At 40.6% G+C, this 18,142-nt stretch overlaps 1 protein-coding gene across 1 annotated transcript; it reads right to left on the reverse strand.

Annotated features, from left to right (window-relative positions):
• Position 1: 1 nt before the first annotated feature.
• tmem196 (transmembrane protein 196) lies at positions 2-5,715 on the reverse strand. The gene is made up of 5 exons (XM_089023820.1): positions 5,331-5,715; positions 3,923-3,979; positions 423-558; positions 216-334; positions 2-150 (listed from the first exon to the last, which is right to left on the reverse strand). The coding sequence occupies exons 1-5, from the start codon at positions 5,493-5,495 to the stop codon at positions 79-81; spliced, it is 549 nt and encodes a 182-aa protein (XP_088879946.1). The 5' UTR covers positions 5,496-5,715; the 3' UTR covers positions 2-78.
• Between the last annotated feature and the right edge of the window lie 12,427 nt (positions 5,716-18,142).

The raw sequence follows: 18,142 nt of genomic DNA on the forward strand, positions 1-18,142 counted from the left end.
GTCCGTCCATCCTTAAAAAAAAAAAAAAAAAAAACCTCACTTCACTGTCTGCACAGAGTTCACCTCATGAAGTTGTCGTCATGGTGATGCACTGGTGTGTCCGTTGTAGGAGATCTGATGTATACCATTAGTGGAGTTATCCAGGACATCCTGTTGAATAACTGCGCATTAGATCAAAAGTTAAGATAGACGAGTAAGCCCTATTTTTTTGCGACCTTCTCTGTCATCTCGTGTGAATGGTGCAAAGAATGCTCCCTCTCCATGAACATCCTCTGTTGCTCAGAACTGGCCAGACGACAGGTGAGCCAAGTGGATAATGTACATGAAGTGATCCCTAAGGAAAAATTAGGGAAAAACAGTGAAGGCAAATTGTCGCATGTGTGTTTTTTTTTTGTTATCACGCTGTGTGTGTTCAGTTTTACCCAGACATGCCAGAGTCATTGCAGCAAGGTGGATGGATTGCATGGAATCTGGCCGTTTTGTTAGCGCGCGGACAAACTGGAAGTTGAGAATGCCTCCAATCAGTCCGCAGATGCAGCATGCCGAGAACAAAATCATCTGCGGACACAAGAGGACAGATAATGTGAGCAAGAAAATCTAAATAATGAAAAGGTGGACTGCAAATGTATGTAATAATAATAATAATAATATTATTATTATTATTATAATACATTACATTTTAAGCGCCTTTCAAAGCTCTCAAGGACACTTTACAGTCACAAACAAGCATAGGTACTATAATAAATAAAATACAGTCAAAAATAGAATACAATACATAAAATACAATTATAAATAGAAACAAGAAAGAGAGCTACACAGAAACCGCATTTTAAATAGGCGGATTTTGAGATGGGACTATATCTTCATTATATTCTAAAATCTGGAAAATGGGTGAAACAATAACCACAATTAATTTTTTTAACATCCAAAAGATGTACCATTCATTTCCAATTACACATTCAACACATCAGATTTACAGTATTTTCCGGTGTATAAGGCGCACCGGAGGATAGCCATTAGCTAGCGAATAGATAGCTAATACCTAGCAAATAGATAGCCATTAGCTAGCGAATAGATAGCTAGTAGCTAGCGAATTGATAGCTAATAGCTAATAGTCAGCGAATAGATAGCTGATAGCTAGCTAATACTTAGCAAAAAGATAGCTAATACCTAGCGAATAGATAGCTAGTAGCTAGCTAATACCTAGCGAATAGATAGCTAGTAGCTAGCTAATATATAGTATACAATGTCAATCTGTTGTTTTTTATGCAATGTTTTCTATTGAATGCTATTATATACCAACTACATATATGATAGATTGTATATGACTTCACATATAAGGCGCAGGGTCATCTTTTGAAGAAAATTATGGTTTTTGGGTGCGCCTTATATACCGGAAAATACGGTAATCAATGAGTTTTAGAACTACATAAACCTTCAATACAGCGTTATTAACCTTCAGGGGAAAAAAAATCAGGAAAAAAAAGTTAATTCCTAAATGATAAGGGTCTGGAGTTATCGAGCTTGAAATGAGGGTGGCTATCCAAAATACAATGCAATACATACATATTGGTTTGTATAGCGCTTTAACAACAGCTGAAGCTGGAACAAAGCGCTAACATGGAAAAAAGGGAAATGCTGCCCCCTTGTGGAAAAGAAGAAACATTGCTTTATCGGCACCCAAGCATGAAAAAACAAAAGCCATACAAATTTGGGAATGGCGCTCTATGTCATAATTTCATGAATGGCAGTGAATTAGTTAATAGCAATCCAACTTTGTTCAGAGTGTGGTTAATGATATATATATTTCCTGGACTTATGTCAATGTGTGTGCGCTCTGTGAGAGACGTCAGAGGAAAGCGGAGGCGGCGAGCAGTCACCTCTCTTCTTCTCTTTCTGCGTGGCATCCAAGTCCTCGTCTTTCCTTGCCTTCCACTCTGGATGTCTGCTTGTCTGGCTAATGATGGATCAATGTCAGCACATTGGCAAAGAGACCTTCGCTTCACCCCGCACCCACCTCCACTGATTACCACTTTTCTCCATCGCTTACTGCCACCCGTCAAATTCTTTCTCTGTATTTTCAATCATCTTTTCTGTCTTTCTGTGCGCAACCCCACCGCGCTCCCCCCCCGTTCATTCCATGCCTTCGGGCCGATGATCGCATTAAGCTGAGTTTGGTTGAGGAGTCCTTGCCAGCCAGACGCCTCGCACACCCTCGCACACCTCACGGGGTAATGGCTGAAATTGGAGATGTCCTTTCCAATGCGGTTGCAAACGGTGAAGGCACCTCTGCTCATTCCAAAGAGACAGAATACAATACTCGCTCAATCAAACTTGACCTGATTATTTTACCGGCTGAATATAGGACCTGCATTAAATCTCATTTTGTTTGGAAATGATTGCCGTGGCGGCATTGAGAGTGAAGGAAATCCTATTGGATTGTTTTGATTATTGCCTTTCATTCACATATCATCCAATTCACATGCTTAACTCATTCGCTGCTATTCACAAATTTATTATTTTTTTTCACCAGCTTTACAGAAAAATATCAATATTGATTTATTTTTTGGGGTGGGGATAAATCACACATTTTTATTTTATTTTTTAAACCTGTGAAATTATTATTGTAGTTAAGATCACATCTTCAATTCACTATCGTTCCTAAATGTTGTACATAATGTTGCGACAATGTGAATTTCTTTAAAGGACAACCGACGCCTCCGGACAAGTTATGTCCATAATTTGTAAAATCACTTCAAATGACTTCTACTGAGCGTATTTTACAAAGATTCCGCGGCATATAGCTATATTTTACGTTTTAAGACTCGCGCTGAATATTCAGGAAGTCTTGTTTTTGAGTTGGTGACGATTCCTGACGTGACGTCACGTCAGGAACGCCCCCGACCGAGAAAGCGACACACAATGCATTTTGGGTACTTTGTTTGGTCTGAAAAATTCGTGTTGATCTGTGTTGATGGTGAAATTAGAAGGAAAAATAATAAATAACGCGATGGTGAATCGTGTGTTGCACCAAGACTACTATTTGATACTAGTTGACACAAATTCCCAGCAGACAAATCAGCCCATTTCCAATGGAGCTTGGGTGCCATCTTGTGCATTTTCTGAGACGCTACATTGAAGTCCTGACGGCTCGAATTGATACGGAAGGACTTCTTTAATCAATTGCAAACATTTACGCTTTCCTCTTCAGAACTATTTGAATCATATTCATAACTGGATGAGTAACAAGAAAGCATCTTCTCCGAATCTGAAGCCATTGTTTTGATTCTCAAGCAGGGCAAGACGTCCTGGCTTGACCATCTCTGAGGTCATTTTGAAGTAGTTTTGGGACACTTTAACTCATTTTTATTGGTGTTTTGCATTTGACTAAATATATCAGCCTGCCTGTTTCTAGTACTTTAGATGCTATAAAACGTTTTTCTGATGTCAGTTAGCAAACAAAAAAATGGTGCCGGTTGTCCTTTAATTCATTCACTGACATTGACGAATTAATTCGGGAATTGAAAAATATGACGTAGAGCAGCACCATTCCCAAATGTGTTAGTTTTTTTTATGTAGTCCTAAAACTCAATATTTTGTGGGTCCTGGAATTCAAGTGAGAATGACAAAAACACTGGCACTGGAGTGGACACATTTTTGCATGTCCGGCAGTGAATGAGTTAAAAGCTGGTTAAAGGTAGATCCGTCACGGAAAACCTTGTATCAGATAACTTGAAATTGAATCATCAGTGAGGAACTGAGGGACACAAATGGGTTAAAAAGCATGAAATAATAATCAAGACTCCCCATGTGTCAGGCAGCTGGAGTCCCTTTCCTGTTTGCTCGCAGCAGAAATAGTCTCCACCCAAAGAGAAACGCGCATAAATTAGACACAAAGCGAAGAAAGAATTACTGTACTTACAGTAAGCCCGGTCCTCTTTCGAGCACACAACACTCCACACATCCCGCAGAGCAGAAACTGAAAAAAAGAGAGAAACAACAAATAAGTGCTGAAGGCCTTTATCGGGGTGAAAACGTCACAAAAAGTCAATTTTAAATATATACTGTACAACACACCTGCAAATTGCAGAGGACCCAGACATATAATTTACACTCGCATGGGCAATTTGAAGTCTTCATTGAACATATTTTTTTTAATGTGACTATATCACTAAAAGCAGTCCAGAAAGAATCAAAGTGACCTGCTCGGAATCATTTCACACTTTGGCAGGCAATCGACAGCGGGGTGGCTTCTTGCCTTGTGTTGCCAACAACAGGGCCTGCTGCAGACCTTTGCCAAAATAACACTGTGAGGGTTAGAACATGCAAGAAAAGTGCAGACTCATGAATTAAAAAAGAAAGAAAAAGGATGAGACTGACATGAAAGGAGAAAATAGGATGTCATGACGAATGGAGCATTTTTCACCTCTAAAAGCTTTATTGGTGAAAGCGACTGAGTTTTTGGGAAACATGTCTTTTAACCAGCCCCAAAAACCAAACAGACTGAATACAAGTCTAATTTCACTTCGAATCAATTTCACAGTCAATCTAAAAAAATGCATGTACATACAATATATATATATATATATATATATATATATATATATATATATATATATATATATATACAGTAAAGTCTCGTTATATCGATATCGGATATATCGATATAACCGGTTATATCGATACTATTTCTATGCACGCACTGAGAAAATTACATGAAAACAGGGTCGGATATATCGATATCCCGGTTATATCGATATTTTTTCGGATTCCCTTGAATATCGATATAACGAGACTTTACTGTGTGTATATATATATAATATATATATATATATATATATATATATATATACATATATATACAGTATGTACACATGTATACATACATGAACATGCGCACATGAGCATGCGCACATGAGCATACACATATTTACGTATATATATATATATATATATATATATATATATATATGTATGTATATATATATATATATATATATACATATATATACATGCATATATACTTTATATGTATATATACATGCATATATACTTTATATGTATATATACAGTATATACGTATATATATATATATACTGTATATGTATATATACGTATACAGTATACATATATACAGTATATAAACATATGTACACATAAACTGCATACTGAATATATCTTTTTTAATATACATATATACTGTATATACATACATCTATGTTTTTTAATGAATGTACAATAACTCTTAGCGAACTGAGAACACGATGACTATAATTAGTTCCCGCAGCGACCCCCTTGACAACTTCGTAAAAAGTAGCAAAGTCACGTACACAAAGTCCGCTCCACACGGGGGAAGCGTCGCCTTGCTGCGGCTTGTGAAACCCCCGAGCCCAGCTGATGCCCACGGCTCCGAGGACGATGCTCGCCACGCCCAGGCCCACCTCCACCACGGACAGGAGGAGAAGGCTCCACAGGATTTTGCGGCTGGAGCACATCCCACCCGGGGCATCTCTCCGCCACCGGAAAGAAAAGTACGCTCCGCGGTTGCCGGGAGCGTCTCGCGCGGTGCTACATCGAGAACGAAGTCGGTGAATCCAAACAAGGTGCTTCGATTTGTTTTTAAGTAAGAGCGAGAGTCGAAATTGGACGAAAAGTGCCAAGGCGGAAAAAAAGGAGAGTCGATCTCAAGATGAGGAGCGCCGCTTAATAGAAGGAGTGAGGTGAAGATAACGAAGTGGCGTCCACGCTTGCACAAGCACGCGCATACTGCGAGTAGGCGCGTGCACTGCGTGAACGTACGTCTTTTCGCGTTAGCTTTTGCTTCTCAATATTTTTTTAATGCATAAAACACATTCATTTCACAAGTACGATTGAAGATAAACAAGCTGGGCATATTCATTGAACAGATTTCTATATTTAAAAATAATTTCCCTCAACAACACACTCGACCGAATGATTTTTTTGGACAACAAAAGGAGAAAAGCCCCCAATAATTGCCAGGCTTTCTCGAGTAATCACACTTAGGCACACAGTTCCTTGCAAGGTAACAATCAATGCTCCAAGACATCAGCGTTCGAGCCTCGGCTAGCTTTTTAACCGATCAATCAACAACAACATTGACTAGGGGAAAGGGAGCTTGGACGGAAAAATGGATGAGCGCGTATTACTGTTGTGAACACGAGCTGTACATTCTTTTATGATTGGTGGTTTAAAATATAATATAGAGTGTCAGATACTTCCAATCAACTCAAGCAATGTACAGTGAGACCTCAACTTACAAACACCTTAAATAACAAACTTTTCGTCTTACAAACGTCAAATTTATGAAAATTAAACCTTATAATAAGCACTATTTTCATGATACACATCCACCACGGCTGGCGGAGTGATCTTCAGCGGAAGCACACGACCGAACAGCACCAGAGTTTAAGTTACCAACAGTCCTTATGGAAGGTGACTCTCCTTCCAACGACCATCAAAAAGGTAAATAAAACTTTATTTTACAGCACAGTTTATTTCTTTAATTACAGTCCTCATGTAATGCGCCTCTCTTTCCAAACAGCAATTCCCCTTGACCTTCGACCTCCAACGCCATTCCATCAAGCCATAAATGACCATCACAAATGTAAATGAAGTGACTTTATGATACAATTCAGTGTATTTCTTTCATTACAATACAATAGCACATTTATTATACATAGAATAAGGTATGTTGTGTGTAGTTTTAAGGCTTATTTAGTTGAAAAGTATATTTTATGGAAACCCGGGGAACGGATTATTCCCATTTTAATGGTTTCCTATGGGATTTTTTTTTAGATACACACTTTTCACCTTACACACTGTCTGGGAACCAATTAAGTTCGTAAGTTGAGGTCTCACTGTACTGTTCTTGCAAGGGGAGGAGGAAAAAAAGGAGTACAGTAATCCCTCGTTTTACGCGGTAAATGGAGGACCAGAACCACCCGCAATAGGCGAAAAACCGTGAAGTGGTTATATACCGATAAACCACGTGATAAGACAGAGGGGGGGGGGGTGCTGGGCGGGGCTGAGAAGGTGCACAGCCAATCCACATGGCTGTAAACCATGAGATATTATGCTGTCATTGAATGACGTCAACGCTAGGAATCAATAAAGCTACAGCCATGTACGAAACCTCAGTCATTTGGCTTTTTTTAAAAAATTTTTAAAACAGCAAAGTAGCGAGGGATCACTGTATGCACTTTTGTCAAAGTTTGATAAAGTGAACATAAAAGCATTAGAAGCCCTCTGAACTCCATGCCTTCGCCGTTAGCCAAAGGCAGCAAATTACCGTGTAGCTATCGGAGATATCGAAACTTCCTTCCACATAAGTGGCTTAAGAGAAGAATTGCCGGGGACCCTGCCATCCCCCTCGAGGCCCATTATGAGCTTCCCAGTTGCCAGCCACTGCCGGTGTGGCCTCACAATCATTAGGGGACCGCTTCGGTAAGAGCTGGGAGAGGACAGCGAATATCTGTCACCCTTTCCTACAAGAGCAGAGGAGGAAAATGAAGCATGGAAGCCGTAGGGCACTCGGGCATAGACTTGATTTTCGACTGTGTCGGTGGAAGTGTGACACCATCAAGTCAGACTGCTGTGTTGTTGAGCATACTTTCGTAGTACACAGCTCAATGACAACTACACCGAATCATCTTCCCCTAGTCTTTTTAAAGGATAGCCGACACCAGAAAAACGTTTTATAGCATCTAAAATACCCAAAACACGCAAGCTGATATTTTTAGTAAAAATGCAAAACACCAATAAAAATGACTTAAGGTGTCCAAAAACTATTCATATCGGAACTGGGGATTTTCAGAAAGTCCCGCCCCCAGTTCGTGACGTCACGCCAGGACGTCTTGCCTTGCTCTAGAATCAAAACAATGGGCTCACGGAGTTCAGATTCGGAGAAGATGCTTTCTTGTTACTCATATGATTCAAATAGTTCTGAAGAGGAAAGCATAAATGTTTGCAATCGATTAAAAAAGTCCTTCCGGATCATTTTGAGGCGTCTGGACCCCAATGCTCCGTTGGAAATGGGTTGATTTGTCTGCTGCAAATTTGTGTCAACTAGTATCAAATAGTAGTCTTGGTGCAACACACAACGATTCACCATCGCGTTATTTATGTTTTCCTTCTAATTTCGTCATCAACACGATGTTTTCAAACCAAACAAAGTACCCAAAATGCATTGTGTGTCGCTTTCTCGGTCAGGGGCGGTCCTTTAGTGACGTCACGTCAGGCATCATCATCAACTGGAAAACAAGACTTCCTGAATATTCAGCACGAGCAATCTTTTAAAAATTGCACTTCTGCACTATTGCCCTGTATAAAAAGTGATATTTTGCTGCTACAATAACATTATTTTGAGTCATTAAAAAAATTAATAAAATAGACTGAATATGGTTGCCACGTTTTGTATTGTCACAGTCAAAACTGTCCACATGGCATTTGGGATATCTATTTCCTGTATTTCTTGAGTTGTAGCGCTCAGCATTTGAGTCACATCTGCTGCATTGGCTAGCTGCCTCTGCAGAGTAAACAGAGTTCTTATAAAGTATTAAACACATCACAGCAGGAATCACGATGAACACACACATGCACACACATACCATTGAAGAGCGTCCCAGTGGCGATTCAGTGGCCTCTAAATTTCCCCTCATCTCAGTGAAATCGGATCTGTGCCTCCATCCTGTGAGAGAAGCTCGAACATTAAACCACCAGGTTCGTCCTTCTCTTGTTTGGACTCCTTCTGAGGGTGAAATGTCAACACAAGAAAGAAAAAAGGCGTGAGGCATGATTTAGATTCGATTGGATGCTGCTGTGCAGATTAAACATAATGATGATGAAATAAATGGATAACAGTATGTCTTTCAGGCCGAAATTAGTTCTTTGGTCGGCAGGGTGTTATGAAAGTGCCATGACAAATCCGACCACAAGAGGGCGCCATCTCACAGGGTGAGTCATACAAGTAAAGGGGAAGTGGGAATTGAAGCAAATTCAAGCACGGGAGAAAAGGCAAATGCAATGAATAAAAGAAAGACAAATTGTCTCGGTGTAACCCATTCAAATTATTATGTAATTATGTAACTGATTGAAATCGAGAATCATAAAATTAAAAACTCATTCACTTGCAAAAATGTGTCTGATAACACCTGTGGTTCATTTTTTTCCTCAGGGCTTTCCTAACGATAACATCGACTATTGGCGATGTTTGTGCATTCGCTCTAATTGTATATATATATATATATATATATATTTTTTTTTTTTCCACCTTCAACTCATTCACTGCCAGACGATGTGCAAAAATGTGTGCACTCCGGTGCCAGGGTTTTTGTCATTGTCACTCAAATTCCACTACCCACAGAATATTGAGTTTTAGGACGACAAACATTCAGAAACTTCTCCGCAAACTTCAAGTCGTCTAGACTTCTTCAGCCCGGATCATCACCAGAACCTCATCCTTTCACCACATCACCCCCATCGTCCAAGAGCTCCACTGGCTTCCGGTCAAATATAGAATGAACTTTAAAATTCTAAATCTATTTGTGATTGTATTTTATTTATGATAGTACCTATGCTTGTCTGTGACTGTAAAGTGTCCTTGAGCTCTTTGAAACGCGCTGAAAATGTAATGTATTATTATTATTTAATGCAGCGTAAGAAACCGTAGACTCTCTTCTTTCATCAAAAAAGAGTTAATTCCTAAATTATATGGGTCTGCTTATATGAGCTTGAAATGAGGGCGGCCTTCCGAACTACAATGCAATACATACATATCGGTTCATATAGCGCTTTAACAACATCTGAAGCTGGCACAAAGCGCTGATATGGATAAAGGGAAATGCTGCCCCCTTGTGTTAAAGAAAAACACTGCCAAAGGCCATGGCCAGCGCTTTATCGGCAACCAAGCATGAAAAAACAAAACCGGATCAAATTTGGGGAATGGCGCTCGATGTCATATTTCCAATTCCTGAATAAATTTGTGAATGAGTTAAGAACTTTGTCCGTTTCTTTGCCATCCTAATCGTGTTACATGAGCAACACACTCCGAGCTCAGTTGATAGGATTTGGCGTGTTTGCAACGTGCGAAACAGTCACCTCCACGTTATCATTCCCTTTCTCATGTAACCACGCGAGAAGCTTACTAAATGACACGCTTAACCAGAATAACCAAGCGGAAGAAAACCCCCTGACTTCCCAACAGGACGCCGGCGCGGTCCAAAGTCCACTTTTAGCAGCTGCGCGTCTGTTGATGAGGACAAAAGGAAGGACGGGGAGAGAGAACCACACGAACCGTTTTGGAGTTTACTCCAGGGAAATGTTTTCTGCTTGAACGATGACATAGCGCCGAATGACGCACAGGGAGTGGGAGAGCCGCACGCCTCGAAACATCCTTGGACAAATAAACGCACACTTGCTCGCGCGCGCTCACGTACCGTTATAACGGTGACGTCACGGTTTATTGAAGATTTTGCTTGCCGCAGTTGAAGTCCCGGTCTACTGTAAAACATACAATGCAGCCAAAGACGCATACATTAGTCGTATGTATACCACATCAGTGTTGTCAGACCACGCCCAACCCCCCACAAGGACTGTTACAGATTTTATTCTGGGATTTTTCAACAAGCATTCATTTTGTGTGTGTTTTTAAAATCCTTTGATACTTTACTGTGTCCAATTGTTGCTTATCTTCCCTGATATGACATCGACCCGTCCTTGATGTCAGCTTGCTATTTGATTATCCTGTATTCCGTTTTTGGGAAGGGAGGAAATGAGCAAGAGGATGAAAGAGAAAGTAAAAGCATTCTTCAGTGAATTCTTTTGGGGGGTATGATGACAGAATGCCCCCCCCCCCTTTAAAGGACAACCGACGTCTCCGGACAAGTTGTGTCCATAATTTGTAAAATGGCTTCAAATGACTTCTACTGATCGTACGTATTTTAAAAAGATTCCACCGCATATAGCTATATTTTACGTTTTAAGACTCGTGCTGAATATTCAGGAAGTCTTGTTTTTGAGTTGGTGACGAGTCCATACGTGACGTCACTAAAGGAACGCCCCTGACGGAAAAAAGACACATTGTAGCAGTCCTTCCATCACGTCAATGTATTTTGCTGCATTGTTCGGTCTGAAAACCTTGTGTTGCACCCAAAAGCCACCAGAAGAGGGTGTCCAAGCTCCATATAAGGAATTTATCAGCCTGTGGAAACAGAGGTGGCCACAGGAGGTCGCCATTTTGTGCCTCTTTTCTGGTGATCCGTTTCTCCCCAATGTTGCCTCAAAATGGCATGGAATAAATTCTTTAATCGATTGCAAACATGTATGCTTTCCTCTTCAGAACTATTTGAATCATATTCAGAACTGGAGGTGTAACAAGAAAGCATATTCTCCGAATCTGAAGCCATTGTTTTGATTCTCAAGCAGGGCAAGACGTCTTGGCGTGACGTCACGAACTGGGGGCGGGACTTTCTGAAAATGCCCAATTCGCAGCTCAATTTTTTTGCAGATTTTGGACACTTTAAGTCATTTTTATTGGTGTTTTGCATTTGAATAAAAATATCATACTGCGTGTTTTGGGTATTTTAGATGCTCTAAAACATTCCTTTAGTAAACGAATATGCTTTCTTGTTACACCCCCAGTTCTGTTTAGCTGGATTGATAGCTTTTTGCATCAAGTGTGCAGATGGCTTGTGCGGGTTGTTTGTGGAGTCTGATTGATGGGATATTTTAACCTTACAGTCTACACTCTGCCTTTGAACTATCAAAGTTGAAACTCTCTCACTGTCGTTTGCCTTTCTCTTTAATGTTTAAACCACCTCCCCCCACTGCTGCGTTCTTGACCAATCACATGGCTTTAACCGAAGACTGGGGGTGGGGAATAGAGGACAAAAACAGTTGGCTACCATTTTGTTGTTAGAAGAACGGGCTCGTTCGCGAACGACACATCACTCCTTGAGGCAGCTCCGTGTATGAAAAAAGGTCCATATGCCAAGGTAAAGTTCGTATGCCAAGGTAAAATTTTCATAAATTTAACGTTTAACGGAAACCGAAACGTTCGTAAGCCAAGGGGTTCGTAAACCGAGGTATCACTGTATAAGGCGCAACGGAGTATAAGGTGCACCCCCAACAAAGGGTGTATTTTCTAACTTTTTCTACATATAAGGCGCACTGGACGACAAGGAGCATATTTATCATTTGGCGCAGAGGATGAAGAAGATATGAGTGCGCCAAATGTTACAGTATATTCTATTTCTACACATGCTGCTGCAACGTTTCGCCTCGAGGCTCCAGCTCACCAAGCGTAAGGCTGACTGTGGTTTGTTTTTCTCAACTCTCTCTCCAAATATGGAATACCGGTATACTGTGGAGTTTGATATGCCGATCTTATTTTTTTTGGGGTGTAAGGTTTTAAAATCTGGAAATTGCATGTCCTTGAGACTCAAAGTTTGTCCTCAAAATACACTGTCACTGTGGTCCCGGAGTCGCATGAGGTGGATTACGGCTACGCTTTTGCATGAACGCATTTGGGCCACAACACCGCAGGCGGTCTAAACAAAACGTCAGCAGTGACATGACAGCAATGACGGGGTTTTCCTCGGTTATGAACGTCGGGCGGATGTTTTTTGAGACGTTTCAATGATTATCCCCCACCACAAAGCCACAAACAATCTTCACAGCGTTCTACTCGACCATGGAATGAGGAAGTGAAATACCAATACAGTGAGACCTCAACTTACAAACACCTCAACTTACAAACTTGTTGTCTTACAAACGTCAAATTTATGAAAATTAAACCTTATAATAAGCACTATTTTCATAATACACACCCACCACGGCTGGCGGAGTGATCTTCGGCGGAAGCACACGACCAAACAGCACCAGAGGTTAAGTTACCAACAGTCCTTATGGAAGGTGACTCTCCTTCCTTAAGCCATCAACGACCATCAAAAAGGTAAATAAAACTTTATTTTACAGCACAGTTTATTTCTTTAATTACAGTCCTCATGTAATGCGCCTCTCTTTCTAAACACCAATTCCCTTTGACCTTCGACCTCCAACGCCATTCCATCAAGCCATAAATGACCATCACAAATGTAAATAAAGTGACTTATAAAGTGACAATAAAAGAATAAGGTATGCTGTGTGTAGTTTTAAGGCTTATTTAGTTGAAAAGTATATTTTATGGAAACCCAGGAACGGATTATTCCCACTTCCGGGTTAATTTTTTTTTTGCAGATTTTGGACACTTTAAGTCATTTTTATTGGTGTTTTGCATTTGACTAAAAATATCATACTGTTTTGGGCATTTTAGATGCTATAAAACGTTTTTCTGATGTCAGTTCGGAAACAAAAAAGTGATGTCGGATAAAAAATGTTTAGAAAAATACAGAAAATGAGAGACATTTCACGAACATCACCGATAGTCAGTATTATTGTTAGGAAAGGCCTTAGAAAGAAAAGAACCACAGGTGTTATCAGTAACTGTGAATAGAAAAGGACAGCCGGGGACAAGTTTTGAGGACTCCAAAAAAAAAGACCCTAAAACACCTGTTGGTGACATCAGCGGCGACACAGACAAGGTAGTCATTGGCAAGATGAATGTAAAGGCAAACGCACAGAGACAAACAAGCCCCCCGAGAGAAAAAAACAAGGTTAACGTTTCAAGAAAAGAAATGACCCGAAACATGCCATGTTCAAGTTTGGATGTCAAACTGCGATGTTTTTTTTCAGTTGACATAAAAAGTGAAAGGAACCAGCCTCGCCGTTTGAATGGCGGTGTTTATAAATTCGGATGGCAAGTCAACGTGGAAAGAAAGTGTGGAAAGAAAGCCTTCAGGCGCTTAGTTGTGTTTAGAATGCAAAGCGAGAAGCTGCCAGATGAGTGGTCACGGGCATCGCTAAATTCCATTCCGGAACACCTCGCAATTGTGTGTTGACACCTTTTTTTTTTGCACAACAGAGAGAAGGTTTACCATTTTCTAGTGTTCGCCCTGTCGTGATCCACCACATCATGTTGACTTGTCAATTCTTTCAAACCAAATAATCAACAACAAGCGACAATGCGTATATAGAGGTGTCACGGCTTAGAATTGAAGCGGATTTACGCAAGACAGGAGATGTCTTTTTTCGTCAATGGATGCTACAGCTTCATGTTTGCTGTCAACATTTCGCTTGTAGCAGACGTGCATATTACATCATGATGTCCCCGAGCCACTGGTGAAAAGAACACTTTGATCCTCTCCTCTTTCATCGAGAACTGCTTCTTCCATCAAAGAGGGTTTAACTCATTCAATTCCATTCAAATTTATTCGGAAATTGAAAATATGACGTAGAGCGCCATTCCCGAATATGTTCGGGTTTTGTTTTTTTCTTGTTTAGGTGTTGATAAAGCACTGGCCATGGCCTCTGGCAATGTTTTTTTTTTATTTTCCACAAGGGGGTAGCATTGCCCCTTTCCCCATGTTAGTGCCTTGTTTCAACTGTTGTTAAAGCGCTATATAAACCAATATGTACACATTGCATTGTATTTTGGACAGCCGCACCCATTTTAAGCTCATATTACTCCAGACCCATATAATTTAAGAATTAACCCTTTTTTTATGATGAAATAAGAGAGTCTAAGGTTTCTTACACTGCATTGAATATTGATGCAGTCCTAAAATTCAATATTCTGTGGGTCCTGGGATTTGAGTGACAGTGACAAAAACCCTGGCACTAGAGTGGACACATTTTTGCACATCATCCGGCAGTGAATGAGTTAAGATTGAATGATTGACTGTCTTTTGTGTTGTGTCACATTGTTATTTAATAATAATAATAATACATTTAATTTCAAGCACCTTTCAAAACACCCAAGGACACTTTACAATAAAAACAATAAAAACAAAGCACACAACAATAAAACCATAAGTAAAATGATAAATAATAAAATAGCAGATTGAACTAGACATTATATTTTATACATATATATATATATATTTATATATTTAGTTTTTTAGTTGTTGTTTTCACTTCAAAATGGCGCTGTAAGAGTGGCTGCCTTTACAGCAGCTCCTGTGTTTTGTTTTTCTACTTCTTCCTTTCCTTTTTATCTTCCTTTCATCACTTTGCTGCTGTGAAATATAAATGTCTCCACTGCCAGACTAATAAAGGCTAATCCAATCACAATTGACAAACTTTTTTTTCCCCCAAGGTGCATCTATTCACGTCACAGATCGAGATGAAATACAGATATAATCAGAGAGGCCCCTGAGTGCTTGGTATTTTACCCTTTGTGATAAATTCTTTCCCCTATGCTCGTTCGGGCTAGCTGCTGTGGGGTTTATGCATAGTTGGGAGTCCCTGCTTTGCTCCCATCTAACCTCTAACCCCTACTTTGTCCTCCCATCAGCGTATCTAGCTTGTGGCTGAAAAGAGCGTGGGAGATAGTTCAGAGAGAAAAAAAATCTATGAGGGGAGTCAACTTTGCGGCTGGAATAGAAAGAGAAGGTAGGGCAGGTGCTCGCGGGGGAGTGTGGGTGCTTCAAAACTGGATGCTAACCCGCGTTTTTGTGTGTGTACTGGCTGGAGAATGATGAGAGCAGACCAGCGTGAGGGGAAAGCTTAGCCGACTGCTAACACAAACAAATAGAGGCTGGATGAGGGGGTTGCTTGAAAGGTGGAGGCAGGAATGATTGCCAGAAGAGTGTTTAGTGTCATGATTATGACCGGGATCTACCTCCAACATCCTGACGTTGACCAGTATTGACGAGGGCCAGGGCTATGTTTACACAGAAGTCCATTATCAAGATGGCAACGTAGAGAACGGCTTCATATTTTGAGCACCGTCGCACGCCCTGGAAGAGAAGAGATGTTTATGCGGAGGTGGGGGTGGGATGTGGAATCTGGATTTTTGACATGGTTCACACACTGTTCATTTGGGCCTAAATTTAGATGACGGTGATATTTTAAAAGCTAGAAATAAACGCGGTGGTGCATTTGAGTGGTGAGACTTTAACTCATTTACAGCCAGATAATGTGCAAAAAATGTGTCCACTCCAGTGCCAGGGTTTTTGTCATTGTCACTTGAATTCCAGGACCCAAAGAATTTTGAATTTCAGGACTACAACACCATTCAATGCAGCGTTAGAAACATTAGATTGTCTTCTTTTATCAGAAACAAAGAGTTAATTCTTAATTTAGATGGCTCTGGAGTTATCTGCGCTTGAAATGAGGGCGGCTCTCCAAAATACAATGCAATATTGGTTTATATAGCGCTTTAACGACAGCTGAAGCTGGAACAAAGCGCTAACATGGAAAAAGGGAAATGTTGCCCCTTTGTGGAAAAAAAACATTGCCCGAGGCCATGGCCAGTGCTTTATCGGCACCCAAGCTTGAAAAAACAAAACCCAAACAAATTCGGGAATGGCGGTCAACGTCATATTTTCAATTCCTGAATACATTCGTGAATGGCAGTGAATGGGTTAAATGGAGTGCAGTTTTTCTCTCCTCGTCCTGGAGCAGTTTTCCTTCATGAATGTCACATTTGGTTGCACTTTTGCCATCATGAGCGCTGACTAAAAAGCAAATAAACAAAGATAGGGGAAAAAAATGCGAATGTAAATGATGATTCCCCTTTGTGACAGAAAACATGAACCAAAATATGAATTCCTACAGCCAAAAAAGGATTTGTGAACTCATGTTTTTGAAACAAGCAGTCCGTTGTTAACTCATTCACTGCCATTCGCGAATGTATTCGGGGATTGAAAATATGACGGAGAGCGCCGTTCCCGAACTTGTTCGGGTTTTGTTTTTTCTTTTTGTTGGGTGCCGATAAAGCGCTGGCCATGGCCTTTGGCAATTTTTTCCCCTTCCACAAGGGGGGGGCATTTCCCTTTTTTCCATGTTAGCGCTTTGTTCCAGCTACAGCTGTTATTAAAGCGCTATAAAAACCAATATGTATGTATTGCATTGTATATATTTTGGACCGCCGCCCTCATTTCCAGCTCATATAACTCCAGACCCATATAACTTAGGTATTAATTATTTTTTCTGATGAAGAGAAACGCTGTTCTGAATGTTTATGTAGTCTGAACACTCAATATTCTGTGGGTCCTGGAGTTCAAGTGACAATAGCAAAAATCCTGGCACATTACCTGTTTGTCTAATTTATATAATTTACACACATTACAAGTTTAACGCAAAAAAAAGGCAATCCAAAAAAATGGGGATAAACAGGCCCAACGTGTTGTTGCACATGCACCCCCAACTTCTCACCCACTATGCATATTAAAGCAATATCAGTAGTGGTTTTGGTTGGGGGGAGTGGGGGGGATTTTTTGAGAACTCTGTCGTCAAAGTGCCAAATAAAACATTCCACTTGTCACCCGGTCGTGGAGTAAACGCAGCACGGTGTACGTTTCCATCATGACCATAATTGAAAGTGACTGCGGGGGTAGCAAGACGGGCACCACCCCACCCTCCTCTCAAATTCCTGTTTGACAAATTATGCTAATGAATGAATGAGGAAATTGTCGGCCAAGCGCCAAATTTGTGAACAACAAATTGGGTCAGATAAGAAACCCGCGTGAGTGGGTGTATTTTAGCGGAGCATATTGATCGGGAAATATTGGCACGCTCACAATCACAGTATGGGCAGGGAGCCAATCACAACACGAGTCTTTCATCTGGTGGGCTACGCGCTGAAAAATGCATTTGATCACAGCAAAGATGGCCGACAACGGATTTTGTCTTTTGTCGACGCACAGCTGCTGTTCTGCTTCTTTAGGACTTTTTTTTTGGTTCCTGCTCAGGAGAGCGGCCAGTGAAGGTTACTCCATGTCATTGGAATCTGCGTACAATGGACAACCCCCTGCTCCTCCTACTACTTTAGCGCCAGCATGTGAATCCTTTCACAAGTGCGTCGCTTTGATTGACCCCCACCACTTCATCCTGGAACTTCAAGATCCACACACAGGAGCGTTCGCTGTGGTTAAATGGCTCCCAGAAGAAGTAATATCAACACAAGTGTTCAATTTGAGGCCATAGTTCAACTGGAGTGCATCACACTGCTCCCGTCTCTATTCCTGTCGTGTTAAACATGGACAATCCATTATAGTAAAGTCTGAGCTAACGTGTTTAATAA

This window comes from Hippocampus bargibanti, linkage group LG20 (assembly GCF_051943395.1).
Source record: "Hippocampus bargibanti isolate YZ-2025 linkage group LG20, ASM5194339v1, whole genome shotgun sequence".
Lineage (NCBI taxonomy): Eukaryota > Metazoa > Chordata > Actinopteri > Syngnathiformes > Syngnathidae > Hippocampus > Hippocampus bargibanti.